Source organism: Sordaria macrospora, chromosome 4 (assembly GCF_033870435.1).
Source record: "Sordaria macrospora chromosome 4, complete sequence".
NCBI classification, from domain to species: domain Eukaryota; kingdom Fungi; phylum Ascomycota; class Sordariomycetes; order Sordariales; family Sordariaceae; genus Sordaria; species Sordaria macrospora.
In genome coordinates, this window is record NC_089374.1 from 962,893 (window position 1) to 984,278 (window position 21,386).

General features: G+C 54.5%; 6 protein-coding genes across 6 annotated transcripts; 3 read left to right on the top strand and 3 right to left on the bottom strand.

Annotated features, from left to right (window-relative positions):
* Positions 1–107: 107 nt before the first annotated feature.
* On the bottom strand, positions 108–2,709 carry SMAC4_06687 (uncharacterized protein). The gene is made up of 3 exons (XM_066090497.1): positions 2,178–2,709; positions 996–2,006; positions 108–909 (listed from the first exon to the last, which is right to left on the bottom strand). The coding sequence occupies exons 1-3, from the start codon at positions 2,227–2,229 to the stop codon at positions 716–718; spliced, it is 1,257 nt and encodes a 418-aa protein (XP_065946747.1). The 5' UTR covers positions 2,230–2,709; the 3' UTR covers positions 108–715.
* A 1,349-nt stretch (positions 2,710–4,058) lies between these two features.
* Positions 4,059–8,777, top strand: SMAC4_06688 (uncharacterized protein; the record flags this gene model as incomplete). The annotated part of the gene is made up of 2 exons (XM_003347807.2): positions 4,059–8,256; positions 8,310–8,777. The coding sequence occupies exons 1-2, from the start codon at positions 4,195–4,197 to the stop codon at positions 8,775–8,777; spliced, it is 4,530 nt and encodes a 1,509-aa protein (XP_003347855.1). The 5' UTR covers positions 4,059–4,194.
* A 1,192-nt stretch (positions 8,778–9,969) lies between these two features.
* SMAC4_06689 (uncharacterized protein) lies at positions 9,970–12,266 on the bottom strand (the record flags this gene model as incomplete). The annotated part of the gene is made up of 2 exons (XM_003347808.1): positions 9,970–12,028; positions 12,100–12,266. The coding sequence occupies 2 exons, from the start codon at positions 12,264–12,266 to the stop codon at positions 9,970–9,972; spliced, it is 2,226 nt and encodes a 741-aa protein (XP_003347856.1).
* A 1,104-nt stretch (positions 12,267–13,370) lies between these two features.
* Positions 13,371–15,002, top strand: SMAC4_06690 (uncharacterized protein). The gene is made up of 2 exons (XM_003347809.2): positions 13,371–13,727; positions 13,996–15,002. The coding sequence occupies exons 1-2, from the start codon at positions 13,634–13,636 to the stop codon at positions 14,766–14,768; spliced, it is 867 nt and encodes a 288-aa protein (XP_003347857.1). The 5' UTR covers positions 13,371–13,633; the 3' UTR covers positions 14,769–15,002.
* A 354-nt stretch (positions 15,003–15,356) lies between these two features.
* Positions 15,357–17,612, top strand: SMAC4_06691 (uncharacterized protein). The gene has a single exon (XM_003347810.2). The coding sequence runs from the start codon at positions 15,496–15,498 to the stop codon at positions 17,500–17,502; it is 2,007 nt and encodes a 668-aa protein (XP_003347858.1). The 5' UTR covers positions 15,357–15,495; the 3' UTR covers positions 17,503–17,612.
* A 41-nt stretch (positions 17,613–17,653) lies between these two features.
* Positions 17,654–21,370, bottom strand: SMAC4_06692 (uncharacterized protein). Its single transcript, XM_003347811.2, has one exon. It carries the CDS (start codon positions 20,683–20,685, stop codon positions 17,872–17,874), a length of 2,814 nt encoding a protein of 937 aa, XP_003347859.1. The 5' UTR covers positions 20,686–21,370; the 3' UTR covers positions 17,654–17,871.
* Positions 21,371–21,386: the final 16 nt, after the last annotated feature.

Consider the following 21,386-nt stretch of genomic DNA (forward strand, 5'->3'; position numbering starts at 1 on the left):
ATGTCTGTCTCCTACCGAGCCGCTTAGCTATCTTTCTGCTGCTGCTGCTGCTGCTGCTGCTGCTGCTGGCTGGCTGATGTCCACGCTTCTCCAGCGCTTCGCTGCCGTATCGCCGGCAGCCGACCCCCTATCCGACGGCGATTCCTCCACGGTAAAAAAAGGCACAACGCCAAAGCAATATCTGTTTCCCTCCTCTATCGGACTATATTTTTCTGTCCGGGCTTGTATCCAGGAATAGTGAGATAAGTAGTAGGAACGTCTCAGGATATATATAAACTAAAACGGCAGGGCTAGTCCTACAGATCCGGCACCTCTTGACGGCTGATGTTTGAGGGATAGCTGGGGCGCCAATTGGTCTGCGAAAGTTGTGGCCTGGTCGAAGAGCAGTTTGGATGATCAAGTTGCCATCCAAGTCATCCAAAGCTGCCCTGAGCCGGTGCCACCTCGAACTCATATTGCCAACTGATCTCTGCAGCGGCTTGTTCAGGCATATCGATGCCATATGGTCTCGGCAGCACGGCTGTGCTTCTTCGTTCTCTTCTGATGTTGTGGCATCATGTCCTGCCAGGTCACAACACAGCTCTTGCGTGTCGCCGCCAACCCTTATATGCTCGGACAAATACTCGTATATCGACAACCACTTTGTCCGTCGTCGCTTTGATCCGGCTGACAAGGTGGTGGAGTGGTTTCTTCGCAATATCCACTAATGGGGCCGTCATTGGGCGGCCCTCTTTCCCAAGCTCTTCTTCGTAACCAGCTTCAACTCAAGCGGGTAGTAACCCTTCGCTTTTGAGGTCCACTTGCCGCCTGACGGGGCTTTATCGATCTTTTGGCGACACACTGGGCATGTTCGTTTTGTTGGATCGATGGTTAGGGCGGAATGGAGACATTCGGAGCAAAAGAGGTGACCTGGTGGGTAATTACCATATCTGTTAGCTATGAACAAACAAAAGGGTGAAATGGTAAGTATAGGCAAAGGAGAGAGAAAAGCTTACCACAATGCGTAACCGTCAAGCCCGTAACATTATCCATGCAAATGACACACTGGAAGGCGCTCAGCTTGATCTCGTTCTTGGGCTTGGGCTTCGCTCGCATGCTCTCGGGCACCTCTTCCGTATCCGCCAAGTCAACCACATCCATAAAGTTGTTGTCCCCGAACGGATCCTTCTCGTCATCGCTGGACACCAACACGTGCGCTTTTCGCTTGTTTGTCCTGGTTTCTAGCCCGTCTTCTCTTTTCCGTTTTGGGGCCCCGGATGACTGAGGTGGTAGCGTGGGCAAGCTGGCGATATGGTGAGAGGCGCCTCGGCTTCGTCGCCTAGAGCCCTCGGCGGCGGATTCATCCCTCCGTGAAGGCATGGTGTTGAAATTGTGGCGTGAAGGAGACAGATGATCGCGAAGATGTCTCGGAGTCTGGGGTGGATGTGAAGGGCTGGAAAAGTCTCGACTGGCAAGCTCGTTGAGAAAGTCGTCACTATTTGGTTCTCGATCGCCGCGATGGGTGGTGACGGGTAGACCAGGCGCGCGCGAGCCTATGGCGAGGTTGGTGCTGAAGGTGGGGTGGGTGTTGTTGAAGAAGCTGGTTCCTCTGTTGTTTGGGGTAGAGGAAGAACCAGGAAGCAGAAAAGAGAGCGAGGGTGGCAGCAGTCGAGGTGGTGGTAGGGCGTTAGAAGCCGGCGGCAAATGGGCGGGTTGGGATTGGCAGTTGTCGAGGTAACGGCCGGGCTGAGAGCGGGTTTGCGGGTGAGGACAGGGTAACGAGTTTCGCGGGGTTGTGTACAAGTTTGCTGGAGAGCAGCCTTGGAGTTGAATTGAGAGTGAGGGCAATGTGTTTGTGGTTTGCCCAGGGATGTTGTGAACTTGAGAGTTGTCCGAGTTGAAGTTCTGGTTCGGGGCCGGATATTGTTGCAGCAGAGGCGCCAAGGAAGGGAGTGACTGAGGAATACCGCCAGGGTTTGGGTGCGCTACACTGGACAGCGGTGGTGGAATAGCGTCGGGGTCAAGGTCTTTTTGCGTTGGGCGAAGCGCCGCGACTTGTTAGATACACACAGCTCAGACAATGTGGTAGGGGCAAGGTATGGTATGGCTGAAGGGGGAGGTAGGTATTTCAGAAAAAGGATTGAGGTTGTGGGTTGGAGGCGGGAGAAAGATGGAAGCGCAGTAAAGTAAGCAAGTACCTGCAAAAATGTCGTCGTAGGCCGCATCACTGAAGGGGAAGTCGTCATCCATGGCCCCCGGGAGGCTTGCCGACAAAATGCCGGAGCAAAAGGTAGAGGCTCGGACAAAAAAAGAAATTGGTGAAGATGGGATTCCAATCCGTTCGTTCGTGCGTTTGTTGCGGTGGCGAGTAGACTTTAGGACGGTGGCCGTCCCTCTTTGCTTGCAATGTTCCGGCCAAACGAAAGTGAATGGGCTATAGACAAATACCTGGGACGGAAGAGAACAAGGGCAGCCGCTAGCAATGCTATATACGGAAAAGAGCGGAACGATGGGTATTGGAGTCGCAGAGCTGAAATTGTATAGAACTAAGGAAAGGAGCCGGCTGTTTGGAGAGAGTTGGTAAGCTGTGACGGAGAGGGGATCGAAGTCCAGCAACCTAAAGTGAAAGGAAGTGTTTGTCTACCTAAGCTCTCTAAGTAAAAGAGGAGGAAAAAAAGAGGAGTGGAATCAGTTGATGAACAGCGCGCTCCTCAAGCCTCTTTGGTCGGGCAATTATGACGGGGAAGAAGTGACAGATGCTATGGAGTGCAAAGACTCGGGATGTGCGGATTGGATCACGCCTGCGCACAAAGGCACGCGCTAACGAACGTTAGTAACTCACATATAGATGTGGTGTAGGCTGCTAACAGATAGGAACAACTTTGAACTTGTCGTTAGCAAATAACCCGTTTTTGTCGTCAACTTGAATTTCATTCTAACGCTGACTGACAATGGCCTCGAAGCCTCCATGTCAAGATAGACTGACAGTTCAATGTCTCACCAGAGATGTAAATGCCTGCACCCGAGGTCTCCACGTCTTCTTTTTTCGATCTTTGGTAACAGCACACAAGGCTTCAATCATTGTTCCACCAAAGGTAGGGTTAAGGGTTTATGTGTCGAACATTCTGCCCTTTAAGCTGAGTGAGTAGGTAGTTTGTACCTTTCACTCGTTCATCATTGAGAACCCAAGTGTCAATCTAGGTATGTATCACTACATCATGTCCTTCACATTGGCTGTCCGTAGAGTTGTCAAAGTATCGCGCCCGAACCCCATCCGGACCCTTACGGAGGTGTGGGGCCGGGCTAGAGAGTGGCAGGCCGAAGTACTAACGGGTAGCCAATGACGTTGCCATTTTCCTTTAGGCCAATCGGGGAGAGCCAAGCAGGTACAGGAGTGGATCGACACTAACACCATCGTGAATCTTTCTGTTTGCGGTTGATTTGTCATGATGTTTCTCATACCTGGCCACCGAGCTGGTCATCGATCTGGACTCGATTGTTCTGTGTTATCGATGTGGAGGCTATGATGATCATACTGCCATACGAAATCCAGGCTTATCTACCAAAAGACTTGAGAAATAGACGACATGTTTCGTCAGCGAGGGTTCTACTGGGCACCAGTTGAAAGCTTCCATAAGGTACCTCTACCTACAAAGCATGGTCCTCCACATTCCGGGTCCCTCTTCAGCGGCAGTCCGAGTCCGCTAGGTATTTAGTGGCCCTTGAATTGCGCGAGACTCCTCGTGTTTTTTTGCACAGCGCACAGAAAGAACAAGTCCAAAATAAAAGATTGCACTAAGATTTAACAGATAAGCAAACAGGAACAGCTCAGGTTAAATAAAGTGAGATATCGACTTCAAAAAGAGACGCAATCCGACTACCGTATTGTGCACGCCCATCTGGTCGACGGTTCCTTAGAGGTACTTGGGTACAAGTCGGGTACACTACATACCCTGGCTAGCGTGCCTGTACTGGAGGATTGGCATGGACCCGGACTGGAACCTTTCTAAGCTTTTTTTTTTTCTGCGAATGCCCATGACATCGATGATGGACTTCGGCCGCCGCCCCGCAATCATCGCCCTCAACCACCACTTCCACAACCACGGCACTTCAGTCTCTTCATCCGGCCCCCGTAGCATATCACCACTTTCCGGTCCGAAACCCACACAGCCTACCATGACTTGATACCCGACCTCTAGCTGGTTATCCTCTAGAATGCTGACCCCCGTCCGCTGCCGGGCGGTTCCAAATGCGACTGTTGCGACCGCTGCCCGAGTCCTCCGCCGATCCAATCTCTTTTCCCGACACCCTCGACAACTGCGACACCTACGATGGGACTCGACCGTCGCCCAAGTGCTCGAGCGCAACGGCCTCGCCATCCCCTCCACCGCCCGCCATAACGAGATCGGTGTCCAGCAGCTGAGCGAGCACCTCTACAAGCAGCTCTTCCCCCGCGGAAACACCGACCCTCCAGCCCCCGAACTCATCGAGCTGGCCAAGGACCATCTTGCCCGTCACGACTTGCTGGGAAAGACCACCGACAAGACCCCTCCCATTGCTTTTGAACTGCCATCCTTGGTGGGCGAAACCCTCGACGAGCACTTCCACAAGCTGGGCGTCGACGCCGCCGAACCCTTCCTCTCCCACGCCAGGGAGTTCGCAGCCGTCGACCTGCCTCCGAAGCCGACAACCTGGGTCCGGAGGAGTGGCTGGACCAAGTACAACTGCAATGGCACGACAGAGTACAACGTTCTGCCCGAGGGCAACATGATGTGCTTCGATGTCGAGGTCATGTACAAGGATAATCCCTATGCTGTCATGGCATGTGCTGGTACTCCGGACGCCTGGTATGCTTGGCTGTCGCCGTGGCTGCTTGGAGAGACGGAGGAAAAGTGCCAGTTGATACCAATGGGCGATCCAACCGTCGAGAGAATTATTACGGGACACAACATCGGCTACGACCGCGCCAAGATCCTCGAGGAGTACGACTTGAAGCAGACGAGGAACTTCTTTCTCGACACCATGTCTCTACATGTTGCCGTGAACGGAATGTGCTCCCAACAACGACCGACGTGGATGAAGCACAAGAAGGCCAGAGAGCGGCGGGAGAAGGGCGAAGCGGAAAATGCCAGTATCGAGTTGCAAGGACTCTTGCACGGTGGCTCGCTCACTGCCGAGGAGGCCGACCTCTGGGTCAACAAAAGCTCCATCAACTCTCTACGTGACGTGGCCCAGTTCCATCTCAACGTCAAGATCGATAAAGAAATCAGAGATGTTTTTGCCGAAACAGATAGGAATGTGATTCTGGACCAGCTGGACGACCTCTTGACGTACTGCGCGGCAGATGTTCAAGTCACCCACCAAGTTTACCAGGTCGTCTTTCCCAACTTCCTCAAAACCTGCCCTCACCCTGTCAGCTTTGCCGCTTTACGACACCTCTCCTCTGTTATTCTGCCAGTCAACAAGACCTGGGATCATTATATCGAGACAGCTGAGGCCACCTATATGCAAATGCTACACGGCGTTCAAGAGCGCCTTCTTACCCTTATGGAGGAGACGTTGGATTACAAAAATGACCCCGAGAAATATCTGAATGACCCTTGGTTGAGCCAGTTAGACTGGTCAGGACAGGAGATCAAGTGGGCTAAGCCACAGAAGAAGAGTGACCCGCCGCGGCCAGCCTTGAACCAGAAGCTACCCGGATATCCCCAATGGTACAAGGATCTGATCCCAAAAATCCCAAAGAATCTCTCGGTCATCGACCTACCTGGCAAAGAACACGAAAATAGAAAGGCTCGACACGAGTTCGTCAATCTCACCGTCCGTACACGGGTAGCACCTTTGCTTCTCAAGCTGTCGTGGGAAGGCTACCCCTTATTCTGGTCTGATCAATATGGCTGGACGTTCCGGGTGCCACGAGGAGAAGCAGCGACCTTCATCCAGCGCCAGATGACACCTATTGAGTTTGATGACCCGGACCTCGATGAGCGACTCAGGGTGGATTTTGATCACAGGTACTTCAAACTTCCTCACAAAGATGGCCCGACTGCCAGATGCGCCAACCCGATGGCCAAGGGCTATCTTGCCTACTTCGAAAAGGGTATCCTCTCTTCCGAGTACCCGTACGCAAAGGAGGCTTTGGAGATGAATGCTTCCTGTTCGTACTGGATCAGTGCGCGGGAGAGAATCAAGAATCAGATGGTAGTTTATGAAGATAAACTTCCTCCTTCACAGAGGTTTGCTACCAAGGGCGCAGACGACGATACCCCTGTTGGAGGATTTATCCTCCCTCAGCTCATTCCTATGGGTACCATCACTCGTCGTGCGGTCGAGAGAACATGGTTGACGGCATCCAACGCCAAGAAGAACCGTGTTGGATCAGAACTCAAAGCCATGGTTCGCGCACCACCAGGTTACGTTTTTGTCGGCGCCGATGTTGACTCGGAAGAACTTTGGATCGCATCGGTGGTTGGAGATGCCACTTTCAAACTTCATGGTGGTAATGCCATCGGCTTCATGACCCTTGAGGGTACCAAATCCCAGGGCACTGATCTCCACAGCCGAACAGCTGCCATTCTGGGCATCACCCGTAACGACGCAAAAGTGTTTAACTACGGTCGTATCTACGGTGCCGGTCTCAAATTCGCCTCTCAGCTTCTCCGGCAGTTCAACCCTAGCTTGACCGAGGCGGAAACGATTACCATCGCGACCAAGCTCTACGACGCTACCAAGGGTGCTAAGACTAACCGCAAGTCTCTCTACAAGCGACCCTTCTGGCGAGGCGGCACCGAGTCCTTCGTGTTTAACATGCTTGAAGAGTTTGCCGAGCAAGAGCGTCCTCGTACCCCCGTCCTCGGCGCGGGCATCACAGAGGCCCTCATGAGCCGCTGGGTTAGCAAGGGTGGTTTCCTGACCTCGCGTATCAACTGGGCTATCCAGTCTAGTGGAGTCGACTACCTTCACTTGCTTATCATCGCCATGGACTATCTCACCCGCCGCTTCAACCTCGCCTGTCGGTTGACCATCACCGTACACGACGAAATCCGGTACCTTGCCGAGGAACACGACAAGTATCGGGTAGCCATGGCGCTGCAGATTGCCAACCTGTGGACCCGCGTCATGTTCGCACAGCAAGTCGGTATTCAAGATCTGCCTCAATCCTGCGCCTTCTTCAGCGCCGTGGATATTGACCACGTGCTTCGGAAGGAGGTCGACATGGACTGTATTACGCCTAGTAACCCGGTACCGATCCCGCATGGCGAGAGCATTGACATCTTTCAGCTTTTGGACAAGGGAGAAGCAGCAAAATTGGACGAGAGCATTGTGCCAGAGTCTCAATATGCGCCTCGGCTGGACAACATCCAGTACAAACCTCGTGTGCCTGTGATGGAGACACTTCGCAAGAGGGCGGAGGGCAGCGATCACCAAGCCTTCCTGCGGTTCATCCGGGCGCAGATTACCAACTCTGATGACGAGCTGAAGCGGATTATCGCGGAAACAAGATACAGTGAACCGTATGGTGGCTACTTTTTGATGCCTAACGGACGAGTACCTATCAACCCTCACAAGTGCCACGCCCCTGTACAAGCTCCGAAAAGCACCGTCACGGCTCCTTCAAAATATTCCGCTGCGAACCGTCTAGATTCCGTTATGGGGGGGATACGAACAGCTGCCGCTGCTTCTGCTTCGAAACAATCTGTCGCAAGCCGTCTTGATTCTCTCTCGAATGCATCAAGAATGGAGTCCTTCGCCGCTGGCGTTGATAAACACACTACGAGGGAAGTCAAAGCCCAGGGCAAAGCCATGGCGGAGGCCAATGCCAATGCTGCCAGGCTCGTCGCTGACACCAAGACGGCTGCGGTCCCCAAGTCAATCCCCAGGTCAATTCCCAAGGAACAAACCAAGGAGCCAACCAAGAAGGAAACCAAGAAGGAAACCAAGAAGGAAACCAAGAAGGAAATCAAGTCGATCCCCAAGGAGCAAACCAAAAAGGAGGTTAAGGAGCAAACCAAGAAGGAAACCAAGAAGGAAACCAAGTCGATCCCCAAGGAGCACACCAAGAAGGAAACCAACAAGACAACCAAATCAGCCTCGAAGAGAAAAGACAAAGACGAGGAACCATTCCCCTCCCTCGACGACCCCAAGATCGCCGCCAGTCTCGAAGCCGTCTCCAAGACTTCGCCAGGCACCAAGGCCTCCGTCGCCGCAAAGCTGGATGCCCTTGCATCCATTGCCATCCGCGCAGTTGAAGCTACCGAGGCTACCGCTACTCGTCAGGTCTAGAAACGACCAGTCTGACCCTGTGCTCGCCGGTGGCATTTCTAGTCCAGACGAGTACCGCTGCCTCTGCCGTCAGCACCTTTTCCTTCTCCTCCTCACCGTCCACAGAGCTACCAACCGCTGCTCCCAAGACCCCCGAGGAAGCTACCCCTATCCCTACCGCCACACCATTTACTCCCACTCCCACAACCACGCCCACAACCGTAACCGACACCAAAATCAAACAGACCAAATCAACAACACCAACAAAGCGCGGCCCCCGCCGTCCCCGCAAAACCCCCATCATCCCTTACACCGCCCCCAAGAAGAAGTTACCCTCCGGCGTCTTTTCCAAAGACCAAAAGGAGGTCATGTCCGTTTCCGAGGCTGTGAGGACTGCTGATGCTACTACAGCTAACGCCGGTGCTGGGGCGAATGATCCGTCAGCGGTTGGGGCGAATGGGGCGAATGGTCCGGTGGTTAATGGGAAGAAGAGGGTTTGGAAACCGGCGCATGTTTATTGGCCGCAGCAGCGGTAGGGTAAGGTAGACTTGTGGTCCGCTTGGTCCGCTTGGAGAAAAGAGAATGCTTACGATTGAGTGAAAAGCGAGAGAAGAAGGGGAAAGCAATGTGGATATGTATAGATGAGTGTTCTGGATGAAGTGTGGATGAAGTGTGTAACATGGATTGGAGCGTATAGTGTACTGTTACTGTGTATATATGGAGTAACTGACTGTATCAGTATGGAATGGAAAGTGAGTGGCTCAGTGGATGGTGCAGGAGTTGGCTACATCATTTATGGCGGCGGTTATTTTCTGGATTTTACATAACAAAGGTTGGAAGTTTTTGGGATGCGTTTGCATAGGTATGCGTGTTGTATTTTATGTGTATCTGTATCTATATATGCATTTGTTTCGTTTACTGCATTGGAAAGGAAATGAATGGTGTTCAAAGGGGCTGCTTGCTATCTGATATGCTGGATGTTTATGAGTGAGTGTGCTTTTATCGGAGTGGATTAAGTGGCTGGCTGTTTTGATGGTAGCGTGAAAGTCTTCCCTGCGAGATGCAAGAGTGTCGTTTTTATGTACATGTCGGTTGCTACAGTTTATCAGTCTAATTCAACTGAATCGAGGTGAGTTGGGTCGAAGCGAGGTGTTGGTTGTTGTTAGACCTTCAGAGAGTCAAATGTCTGAACATCCAAGAATCGCCACCCAAGTAAATAAGATTAGAATATATGTCGAACGAAGCATGGCATGAACCAACAGCTAACGGTGAGTTGCAGGTATCAAATGAATAAACGTGATGATCTTGTGTAAAATCTTCCTATAACCTAAAAACCCTAATTACCTCGAGACGCGCGGATGACGGCGGTCCACAGTCTCAAACAGATACATAGACGGTAAGAAAGGAGAATACTAAATAATGATGGCATATCCCCCTTTTCCTCTAACAATCGCCTTCTCTCCTTTTGTTTCCCTATACTTTTTCAAAGGAAACCTCTTTCCTGTTTGCAATTACTGCAATTATTGCAATACTACAGACTGCCAACCTGCCAACTATAAAATAGGCAAACGACAAAACGACAAAACTATGGGTATACTTTCTTCTCTCTCTCTTCTCCTCTCTCTGTCATTGCAATCCCACCAGCCCCTCCCTCTCTCTAACTCAACCCACCCTCTGTCTCTCCATTCTCATTTTCTTCCAAGCTCCGTCCTCCGCCTTCACCCAAGTCTACTGCGGCAAATTAGGCAAGGGCCTCGGCCCTACAATCGGTCTCCTCCCCGCTCCGATCCCCTGATTGCCCCGATTCTGCGAATCACCACCGGTGAACCCGGCCCACTGGCCGACGTCCCAGCGGCCACCAATGCCTCCGCCGATTCCATTCACTCCCTCGTCGGCGCGGACAGCATTGGCCGTCTCCTGCTGCGCCTCCTCCCATTCGCGCTGGCGCTGGCGCTCGAGCTCCATTTCCCTTTCCAGAAGAGACAGGGCGGCAAACCCGCCTCCGGTCTTTTGGGTGGGCGAGTACGGAGAGCGTGGCTTGTTGAAGGGGGATTTGCTACCGTGAGGCTGAGGTTGGGTAGGGGTGACGGGTTGTTGACCGCGAACTTGAAGGGGGGAGGTGCCGGCGGCGTGCGGGCTGGGAAGGGGGCGGCTGTTGCCGGTGTGGTTGGGCCGGATGGGGAGGGCGGGGGATAGGCCGTTGCCCTTGTTCTCGCCGTTGGCACCGCCGGTTCGCTGAGCAGTAAGCTTCTGAGGGGGCGAGAGCATGGGGTTCGCGGGGATCGGGAGCGGTCTGGACGGCGAGGTCGGGTCGGGTAGTGGGCGTGGGGAGAGGGCTAGTCGGGGGGACCGGCTTCCGGCTGCCGGCTGAACGGGGCTATCGAGGTATCCGTCGAGGATGTCCTGCACTAGAGGCGACGGAGGTCTGCTAGAGAACCGCCGCTCGTCGCGCGGCCTCCACGAATCTTGCCTGCTGATGGGCCGAGCAGGACGACTGCGGGAGCGCTGCTTCTCGTCCGAGTCGTCGCCGCTGCTGACGCCGAGTCGACGGCTGCGTTCCTGGCGCTCGCGCTCGTACTCGGCCTCCCGCCTCCGGGCCTTCTCGAGTTCCCGCTCGAGCTCTCTTATCCGCTCCTTGTCTCGGGACTCTTCGGCCTGGTACTGGCTGAGTAGCTGGCCGCGCAGCCGGGGATCGCTCCTCTCGCGGGTATGTTGTGCTTGTGCCTGTGCCTGTGCCTGTGCCTGTGCCTGTGCCTGTGCCTGTGCCTGTGCCTGCTGCTGGATCTGCTTCTCGGCGGCGCGCTTCTTCTCCTCCTCCTGCTTCAGCTCGGCTTGCAGTCGTCGCTCGGCCTCCTCTTCGTCCTTGCGTCGCTTCTCCTGATCGAGCTTCCACTGACGTTCCTCCTCCTGCCAACGTCGCTTTTCCTCCTCGAGCTTCTTGCGCTCTTCCTCACGGGCCTTACGGGTCTCCACCTCCCACCTGCGTTCCTCTTCCTGACGAGCGTGCTCCTCGGCGGCCTCCTTCTCGGCCTTCTTCCGTTGTTCCTCCTCCTTGCGCTTGCGTTCCGCCTCTGCCTCGGCTTCCTTCCGCTTCCGCTCTTTTTCCTGTACGCTGGGCACGTGCGGTGCAGCAGTGGTAATCTGTCGACGACCGCCGAACGAAACGCCCATGGTGCCTTGACTCGCACCGCCCATGTATCCATACTGGGCAATGTTCCAGGCCGGGGACGTGGTGCCCTCGTGGTTCTTGTTGCTCCAGCTGCTGACGCTCCCCGATACAGAGGGGGTAGTGGCACTGAGGGTTGGGGACTTGGCGCCCCATCGGCTGCTCGCTACCGAACCTCCCGTCTTCTGCGCAACCAAAGGCGACGCCGTCGGTTGGAGAGATGATCCGAAGGATGAGCTGAAGGATGACACGGTGGCATTGCTGGCGGTCGAGGTGTTGCGCGCGGGAAGACCTGGGCTCTTCAGAGGGGCGCCGCCGGTGGCCTGGGGACTTACAACGGACTTGTTGTTGTGAGCGTTGTTCTTGGGACCGATTACTGTCGGGACTGCTGAGGGGTTGGCGGCATTGGCGGCTCGGCTAAAGGCACTGATACATTGAAGCACCTGTGCGGGGTCTTTGCGCTCGTAAAGATCGACAGTCAAGAAGACGTCGTGCTCGAGCAGGTTCAGCGGCGGGGCTTTGCACGATCGCAGGAAGATGGAGATGTTTTCCATCTGGACGAAGGGCATGGCCGACTGCTTGAACTTGACGCCGGGTGGTGGCAGCACCTTGTTGATGAGCCTGGGGGTAAGGCATGGGTTAGTCTTTTACGACAAGAGAAGGACAGGCAGGATAATGGACTCTGGACTTACTTGCACAGAGCAACGCCATCTTTGAGGGCATCGAGCAGATCGGGCTGGGGCAGCTTCTCGCCGAGGACGGACTCGATCCAGGACTTTGCCTCGCCGGCGGCCTGGGGCGTGTACTTTTCGGCGCGCAGCTTGCGCAGGTCCTTGTCCAGGGAAGTGACGGAAGCCATGGTGTATCTCTGCTTGAGGCGCGTGTTCCAGTTGCACCAGAAGACGTCGGGGAAAGGGTCAAGACTATTCACCGGTGTCCCAAGGGGAGTTGTGAAGTGTTTGGGATAAGGACTGGAATCCAGTTGAGAGATGGGACCTTGGAGTTGTCGGGTCACTTTGGCGGCCGGAATGGGGACCAAGTTCCAGGGTCATGTCAGGCCCAGAGGTAGGCTCAGCTGGGATCAGGGACGGGATTCCAAAAAGGTTGGCCAGGGGATATCTGGGTGTGTGAGAGTGAGAGAGCAGTGTCTCTAACCGGATCTTGGATCACCAACAGGGATGTTCCAGATGAGCTTCCAGAAGGGGCAATCTTGTGGAATTTGGCTGGACTCTGGCGCAATTCCCGGCTTATCCCTCGCTGCTGCTGCTGATACTTGATTTAGAATTATTCGAAATGCTTCGAAGAAAGGAGGCTGAGTTGGTATCTGATGGATCACCGCGGGAGAATCAAGTCGTCGTGGAGGGGGGAAAAAAGGATGTAAAGAGGGGCAGAGAAATTGGCGAAAGCTCGTATTATGTGTTTACGACGGCGCCGGCTGGGTTCTCGAAATTGCGTCTAATCTGACCAGAGATTGATTGGGATCCTCTCTTTTGAGGGAGATTTGTGTTGGCTGGCAGGTTCCCTCTGGCAAGGAAGAAGTGGAAGGCAGGCAGTGAGGTCCAGGGCGTTGCAATAGTCCAGAGCAACAATCGTCAATCACCACGACTCGGACGATTCATAACCTGTAAATTAGCATTCCACTATTGTCCACAGGTTTGGCACAGGCTTGACAGGGTGCTACAGGGGACGCCAGCGGGGTCACTAATTGCGATACCTCCACTAGCCCACTCTGCCGGGCGCTGCGATTGTTAGCAACCCCGCTTCAGCAACAGGGAATGTTAGTGCAGAGCAATCACACCCGACATAAACCATGCACCAGCCACAAATGTGACGCGCTGCTGCAGAGGTTTACACGTGGCTTGATGCCATGCGCTTTCCCAGGGCATGTCTTGTGGCTGGGTTTAATCCCGGCCGTTGTGCAGCGCGGGTGACGGACGGGTCCTTCCGTAGCGCCGTCGCCGTCACTGGACTCGTCACCTACACAGTACTGGCGCGGCACACTGGTCACTTCTCGGAGCCGACGTCACTCACACAAGTGGAATTCGAGATTCACCCCAATTTCCACCACCCATGATCTGATATCAACGGCTCAACGGTCCGCGAGTTCCCTCCAACGGTGACCGACTCAGTCTCTCACTCCTCACTCTCACGGTCTCACCCTTATCTCATCCCGTGTACATCACTCGATAGGGCGCCGCATCTACAGATCGACGGGCCGGCAATCTCATGTCGCTCAACCTCAAATCCCTCTCCCCCCTGAAGCGGGCATGGTACAAGTGGAAAGCCATCAAGTTCCCATGGCGTAACAAGCTGCTCGTCGGTAAGGACAAAACTGAGAGAACAAACAAATGACTGATCATCCCGTTCCCCCCCCCTCGTGACCCTTGCTCTCCCGGTCACACCGTAAAACGCCGTAGATCCGATCACATACGCGCTTTGATCCTTGGGGGATCCTCAGGCCAAGAAGTCCTTCATTTACATATCATTTACCTTTCCCAACTCTGATATCTCCTTTTCTCATCACCATCTCTCTCTCACCCAACCCCTTTCTTCATCTTCACTTCTACAATGACTAACCCCCGAGACAGGCCTCGACCTAGCCGGCAATGCCTACTATCAGTTCCGCCCCACCCGCTCCACCATCCGCTGGCGCCGAATAGTCCAGTACCCAGGCGGTCGCAGCACCCACTTCAGTGACGTTGCCGTTCCCCCTTCCTGGCACCAATGGCTTCGATATACGCGGGATGAGCCGCCGACGATAGAGGAACAGGAGGCCGAAGTGGCGCGGCAGGAGAGGATCAAAGTACTGGCCAAGATGGCGGATGAGAGATGGGAAGCCAAGGCAAAGTACATTCCGGATTCATCGCCAGGTGAACAACCATCAGCAACCAGGACCATTGGAAAGCCAGGCGAGGAATATGGGCAGCCGGTTCCGCCTCTGGTGGGCGAGGGTATGAAGAAAAGCAGTCCCTATACGGAAGGGACAGGTGGAGGGGTTGTGAGCGATGTCGAGACGAGTGGTGTCAGCAATCAGGCTGTCTTTGGGAGTGAGGAGCCGAAACAGGCTGCGAAGGAAGAGCAGGAGAATATTAGGGCGACTGCTACGGAGACTGCTACTCAAGCGGCCGCGAAGACTGCTACGGATTCCGGGACGAGCTCCACCGCGGCACATGCGACGCCAGCAGACCAGACAGCTGGAGCGAGGGAAAGCACATGGGATCAAATGATGAAGGAGCAAAAGCAGCTGAAGAAGAAGAAGGGTATTGATCCATGGAAGCAGGCTCAGGCTACTAACCCCAGTGGGGAGTGGCAGCCCAAGGCGTGGGATCCTACTGGGAACTTGGGCAACAAGAAGCGCTGATGCAGGACGCTTTATTTGCCGTGGGCATCCATGCATCGTGACAAAAGACGGAGGGGAGTTTTGGATGTGCCAGTCATCTGGCCAGCCCTTCTGTGAGTCTATGAGTTTTGGCGCATGACAAAAGAGGGAACACAGATACCTCTGAGGGAGCACAGAGACCTCTTGACAACGGTCAAACTCAGGACAGAGTTATGATAGTGTAGTTCTACTGCAAAACAACAAGGAAAAAGAGTGCAAGCTCCAGAAGATAGTTTAGACTGTTGTACTCAACTTGGACGTTAGATGGTAAAGTAGGGTGATGTGTAGGGACTACTCCAAAATGGTCCGATATCGCTGTGTCACAAACATCAGTCTACTAAGACTTGTGAGAAGAATCTGAAGTAATTATATGTTCTTTATCGGAATATCATGAGGCCCAAGGGTGAAGACAAGGTAAAGACAAGGTGAATAGAGCTTTGACAATAAAGACCCACTAGCAAGGTTAAGCTTTGCCGCTAACTCAATCGGGTTACAGGCCCAAGGTACCGGCCAACCTCTATACTTCATCCCGTGACTGCGCATTTTAGTGAATCTGGAAGCCCCGCTGTCGTCGCGTCCGTTTGCACCACAGACCAAATCAAGCGCGTCTTTTCATTTCCTACTTTGTTTTACAACTTTTATCTTTTCTCCCTAACCTTTGCCACCTGTCATTATTACAAGAAAGGGAGGCCCGATCCATCTTTACGCCATGGCGGCCTCATCGGCGCTTACAGGCCTCGATGGCACATCGACGCCGGCCTCTTTCCACACAGCCGCCAACTCCCCGAACACTGCCGCCGATACCACCAACATCACAAGTCCCGACCACGAAGACGATCAAAAACCAAAGTACTACAAATCCCGAGAAATTCCCCACGTACTCAAGCAGTCATGTCAGATCCATCTCGAGGAGCAGATGTACCTACCCGCAATAGAGCTGCTCGGAAGTCTTCTCAGCGATGCCGGTGAAAGGCAACAAACAAACAAACCTGTCCGAGTACCTCCTCCTGCCCAGCTCGCCCTTCTCGGCACCCTGACAATCCATCCGGCATATACATCCCGCGCTCCCGAGCAAGCCAACCTCGACATCGCTGCCGAATCCCGAGAATACCTCCGTACCCTCCTCAACAAGGTCGGGCCCATAAACTCCGACTTCCGATCGGCATTTTCTTTCAGACAAGGGCACAACAGTGGTCGATGGGCCCGGAGAAGCTCACGAGATTTCAACAGCCCCGGCGAAAGCGATGGCGGTGGCAGTATCGGCATTTTTGACGAGGCGGATAATATAGAGAGCAAGTGGTCTGGAAACGACCACAGCATATGGAGGAGATCGTCCGATTTCTGGTCCGTCTTGGGCTGGGCGTTCCGGTGCAGCACCACACATCCGCACCGTTGGGTGCACTGGAAGGAGTGGCTGGATTTCATGATTGAGTGCCTGGAGAAGGACTGGGATGAGCGGCTTGCGCAGGACGAGGCCAACTTCCGGGCGGAAATCAGCAACAACAACAACAACAACAGTGGCTGCGAGTCCGAGGCTAAGTGCCAGTACCCTTTGCTGCAACAGAGTCTGTTTGTTCAATACGTGGATGACCTACGACGGGATAGAAAAAGGGTGCTACACGAGGTTATCAGAGCACTGTTTGCGTTTGCGGACGACGAAAACGCCGCGGACAATACGTATTACAAGGAGGTGTTCAACAAGGAGACAGTTCTCCACAAAGACAAAAGCAACAAGCGGAAACACTCTGAAATGGCCGCCGCCGTCGACCTAGAAAAGGACCAATTCGGTGATTACCTCGATGATTTCGACGACCCAGTCACCGACGATGACGACGACGAGAAAGCAGACACGTTTACCACTCCTCGCCTTTCCTCCGCCGCCGCCGCCCGAACAGGAACCGGCCGACGAGCCAACAAAGCCCGAACAACAAAATCCACCCCTTTCTCCCGACGACCCGGAAAGGCTTTCGACGTCTCCCCCACCACCTCGCCCAACCCCTTCCGCATAACCGACGGCCTAGCCGACTCGATCCTTCTCCGCCTGCGTCTCTTCCGTCTCGTCTCCGGCTGCGCCTTCTACCTTTCGTCCGACATTCTCGGCTGCAAGACGCAAGATCTCTACGACCTCTTCACCTCGCGGCTCAAATCCCTGCCCCTCCCCTGTTTCGAGCTCTTTCTCTCACCAGATCATAATGAAACCGTCTTACCACGCTTCATCTACGTCTCCCTCTTCCGGTACCTAGCGCAATCGTTCACGCCGCGCAGCGCCCCGAACCCCGAGGACGTCGACCCGGAAGCGGACGCCGAGCACGCCATCAGCCAGACGATGCTTAGAGAGTGCTTCCTGCCTTTTCCCGCCAAGACGGTCGGCGTGGAGGATAATGCCAAGTTTGGCTTGGTGCTGGAGAGCATGGCGTGGTGTCTGTTTCAATCTGGATCAGTGGATTATTGTTGTGAGCTGAGGTCCGAGGTCGAGAGGGGGATTGAGGAGCGGGAGAGGAAGATTAAGAAGGGGGGAAACGGCAAGGGAGGAGGGGCGGCGGCGATGATGATGATGATGACGGCTGCGGAGAAGATGGGGAGGCAGACGCTTGAGAGGAGCGCGGCGTCGTTGAGGGCGTTTGTGGATGCCGTGGAGGCTACCACCGGTTTTATGATGGAGGATGGGGATGGGGATGCGATGGATGAAGACACTTTACTGGTGAGTAGTCCCTAGGAATGGCGGCGGTCTACTGGGAAATGATGGATGGGTCTTGCTAGGCCTTGGGACATGGGATGTTATGGAGTTAGTGTTCGAACGGCGTTTTTGTTGCAAAAATGTGAAGGGGGTTTGGTGTTGGGATTCTGATGGTTATCTGTTTAGACATATTGTTATGATACCCCCTTATTCTGTATAGAGGTAGCAAGGTAGTGAGTGCATGTCGGCTTAGGATTCGGAAAGGGTACAATGATTCTGAAGGGTCTAATAAGGCTGGTACGTAATAGAATAAATATCCAGCGCACACTCCAAAAGTTATCAAGCTTTTGTGCATAGTACCTTGGTGCCTGTACTGCATCTCTCCCCTGCTTGGCGAAAGACGAAGACTTATGTCAACAACCCAAACAACAACTGCGTCCTCTTATAGTACTCCTGCGCCGCCTTGACCAGCCTCCCCTTATCCCCCGGGGCCAGACCAGAGTGCTGAAAGACGGTGTTGGCGATCTCGTTGAAATCGCCGTTTCTGCCGTCGAGGAAGATGCCGAGGTAGATGATGTCCAAGAGCCATTGGACGAAGAGGTCGCGGCGCTGTTGGCTGGCTTTTTCGTCGTCTTCTTGTCTTATGAGGGCTTTAGCTTCTGCTTTGGCTTGCTGTTCTGAAGATTTGTCATCTTCTTCTGGCTTGGCTTCCTCGGTGTCTTGCTTTGTTTCTTTCTCTTCCTCCCCTTCCGCGCCCTTATCGCTCTCGCCACCTTCTTCTTCCCCAAGTTCCCCGCCCTTGTCATCCTTCTTCTCACCCTCGCCCTCAGCCTCCTTCTTCTCCCCCTCCACCTCCACTTTCACTTCACTGCTCTCCTTCGCCGCCTCTTCCACCTCACTCAACACTCCCCTAGCAGCCTCCAACCAAACCCTACACACTTCCCCTCTCACCTCCTTCTTCAGCTCCCTCACCGCCGCCGGACTCCACAAGTCCGCTCCCGCATCCGCCATCGCCGCCGACAAGTTTCGCAGGAACCGGAACATGCCTGGTGACGGCGAAGTAGGCAACTCGGGACTTCCTTCCCACAGCCCTCGGCCGACCACGCTCTTTCGGGCTAGCGCGACAGTGACGAACTCATCGACGGGACTAACCAGCACGGTCTTGGCAAGCAACGAGTGCAGAGAGGGAATAGTCCGCAGCCCAAACTTTCTAATTCCCTTGCCCTCGTCATGGCCATGCTGCTGCTGCTCCGGCAAGCGGCTGCGAATGTCGCGCAGCAGCCTCAGCAAATACATGGCAACCTGCCCGTTATTATTCGGCCCTGCCACCTCCTTTTGCTGCTTTTTCTTGTCCCAGAGATCCGTCAGATGCTCGTCCAGCGCAGCGAACGCCTTGACCAAGGAATCGCTTAGGTGGCTAGTCAATCGTTCGGGATCTTCTCGAGAGAGAAGCTGCTGGCGCTGCTCGATCGTCTCTTCGTCTTCCACCATCATCATGTCCTGCTCGTCGTCATCATCATCGAGGCCGTCGTTTTCCCAGCGTTGGCGGCGGAGCTGCTCGACTACGGACCCGACGTCGTCGATTACGTGGAACCACGACTTATACGAGGCCACGGCTTTGGAGACGGCGTCGTTGCGGCCGTAGAGGCGGGAGATCACTTCGGTGGCGAATTGGGCGGCGGCACCTCCACCGCCATTACCACCGGTGCTAGAACCGGAGGGGACGGTGAGGTCGATGCCCGAAAAGGTGGACGGGTCCCAGAGGGAGAGGTGCGTGTCTGTGGTTCCCTCGCGCCAGGCGGCCAGTGCGGCGGAGGCCTCGGAGCCGACAAGGCGGAGCTTGTGGACTTTGGTGTCGATTACCGACAATAAATGGTCGTTGATTGTGGAGCGGAGTTGGTTGAACATGGAGGTGCTTTCCCGTATGTCGCCATCGTCTTTCTCGCCGTCATCATCCGGGCTGTAATCGTACCGAACGCGCGAGCTCTCGGCGATCCAAAGGCGGAGGACCGAAGTCCGCAAATCGACAATGGCCTTGAGCTCGCCCATGGATTTTACCGTCTTGCCGAGGTCATCGATAAAAATGTCGCGGTGCACGGGGGCCCATTCGAACAACAGGCCGTTGACGTCTTGAGGCTGTAAATCGTCGTGCTGGATGAAGGGCGTGTAGTACCGGATTTCGTCGCCGCACCAGCGCGAGTAGATGTCCAGCCTCAACCCCTCAATGGCGCGGAGGGCGTCATCCGCCAAAAGCGCCTTCTTCTTTAGTCCTGCGAGCGCGTCCGCGAGCTTGCTGGGCGTCAGGGCTTGCACGTCTTGCAGCGTTTTGGCGTACAGGTTAAGTCGTCTGAGGATGTCCTTGGGTGTTCGAACCGCCGCTGATGCTGGCAATGATGGCTGCTGTTGTCCCTCCCAGTTTCCGATGGACATGGCCAGTGCGTTCCCCCTGACTCGGAGAAAATACCGAAGGGTATCCCGCGCCCCGGAGCCGGTGTGCAGACCATACGCGCTCAACGCCTTGAGGAGATCACTGCGCGGCGTGAGTTTCTCGTTGACGCTGACCAAAACGCTGTCGATGCATCGGAGGAGTCTATCGCGGAGGACGACCAACGATCGATTAGCCGACATGACCGCCGTCCTCAATGCCTCGTCATGGTGAATCCCCCCCTCCCGCTCAAGAGTCTTGACCAACAATTTCCCCAGCACGCAAACCTTGGTCGCAAGCAGCAGTTTGTCCCCCTTGGACATGGCCATCACTTCTTTCTCCTCTGCCACCTTCCCGCCTCTCCTCTTATGATTATCCCCCCTAACTTTCTTCTCCTCCCGTCTCAACAACTTCTGCACCCCCAACACGCACCCCTCCAATATCTTCACCCTCGCCGCCTCTCTTCTCCTCATGGTAGCAACCCCATCAGCCTCCTCCCAGCTTTTAAGTCCATCCATCTTCTCCTTCACCACCTGCCTGCCGCACTTGGAACCCATGCGCCCCAACGTGAGCTGCACCGACTCCATGTCCCCCCGCATCTGCACGATGGTGTCGGCGGTGCCCAGCAGCTCGCGGTAGGAGCCGCCAACCTGGGTGCGCAGGCGCGACTGCTTGTCGTCGATCTCGGCATGGAGGGCCTTGTGGATGGCGCGGATGTGCGGGAGGGGGTAGGCGGAGGAGAAGATTTGGGAAGAGGAGAGGAGGGTGGAGAGGTCGGGGATTGGGTGGTTTGCCATTTTGGTGGGTTTAACGTCGCGGTGTTATGTCGGGATAGTAGGTGTGGAAGTTGATTGTCGAAGTCGTGATAGTTGGTGAATGAATGCGCGGGCGGTAGGTCAAATCTATTCGAGCTTCCGAATTGGGGGGGGATGAACAGGTGGTTCGAGCTTGCGATTGAAAGCGAAGGAGAACTAGATTATTACAAGCGCCATTAGAAACAAGGAATTAGGCATTAGGTATGTAAGTCGTGTCGTGGCGGGCAGCTTGTGGTGCGGTTCCCCAAGTCTGCTGTTTGTTGGATGTTGGTTGTTCGCTTGTGGTGGTTTTGGGAAGTCTGAAGCTATCCCCAGACGGAAGGTTGTCAAGGTGGTCGAGCTGTCAGGTCGCGGCCGTTCGAGTCCACAGCGGTTACGTTTCAGTGGGGTAACGCAGGTTCAGGGGGTTATTTGGATGTGAACCCTAACCCTCGTCCATCTTTCGACTTGACTTGGAAAGAAGGAAACCCTTGGAAGCCTTTAAAGCCTTTCAAAGCAGCTCAATGGATCTGAATACTCTCAAAGTATAAGTGTTTGCAATTACAATACCATTATTAATATTGCTACCTATATTATTACTACTCGTGTGCGTGGGTATAATATAGCCCGCTTGTGCCGCTTGCGCCTAACTCCGACTCCTGCCTGGTGTATCTATCTCCCCATCTAATGCCAACAAAAACAAA

Coding starts and splice junctions, on each gene's coding strand:
- SMAC4_06691 (XM_003347810.2), top strand. CDS start 15,496: ATGGCGGCCTCATCGGCGCTTACAGGCCTCGATGGCACATCGACGCCG.
- SMAC4_06690 (XM_003347809.2), top strand. CDS start 13,634: ATGTCGCTCAACCTCAAATCCCTCTCCCCCCTGAAGCGGGCATGGTAC. Junction 13,728..13,995: donor GCGTAACAAGCTGCTCGTCG/GTAAGGACAAAA, acceptor CCCCCGAGACAG/GCCTCGACCTAGCCGGCAAT.
- SMAC4_06692 (XM_003347811.2), bottom strand. CDS start 20,685: ATGGCAAACCACCCAATCCCCGACCTCTCCACCCTCCTCTCCTCTTCC.
- SMAC4_06687 (XM_066090497.1), bottom strand. CDS start 2,229: ATGGATGACGACTTCCCCTTCAGTGATGCGGCCTACGACGACATTTTT. Junction 2,007..2,177: donor CTACGACGACATTTTTGCAG/GTACTTGCTTAC, acceptor CAACGCAAAAAG/ACCTTGACCCCGACGCTATT. Junction 910..995: donor CTTGACGGTTACGCATTGTG/GTAAGCTTTTCT, acceptor ATTACCCACCAG/GTCACCTCTTTTGCTCCGAA.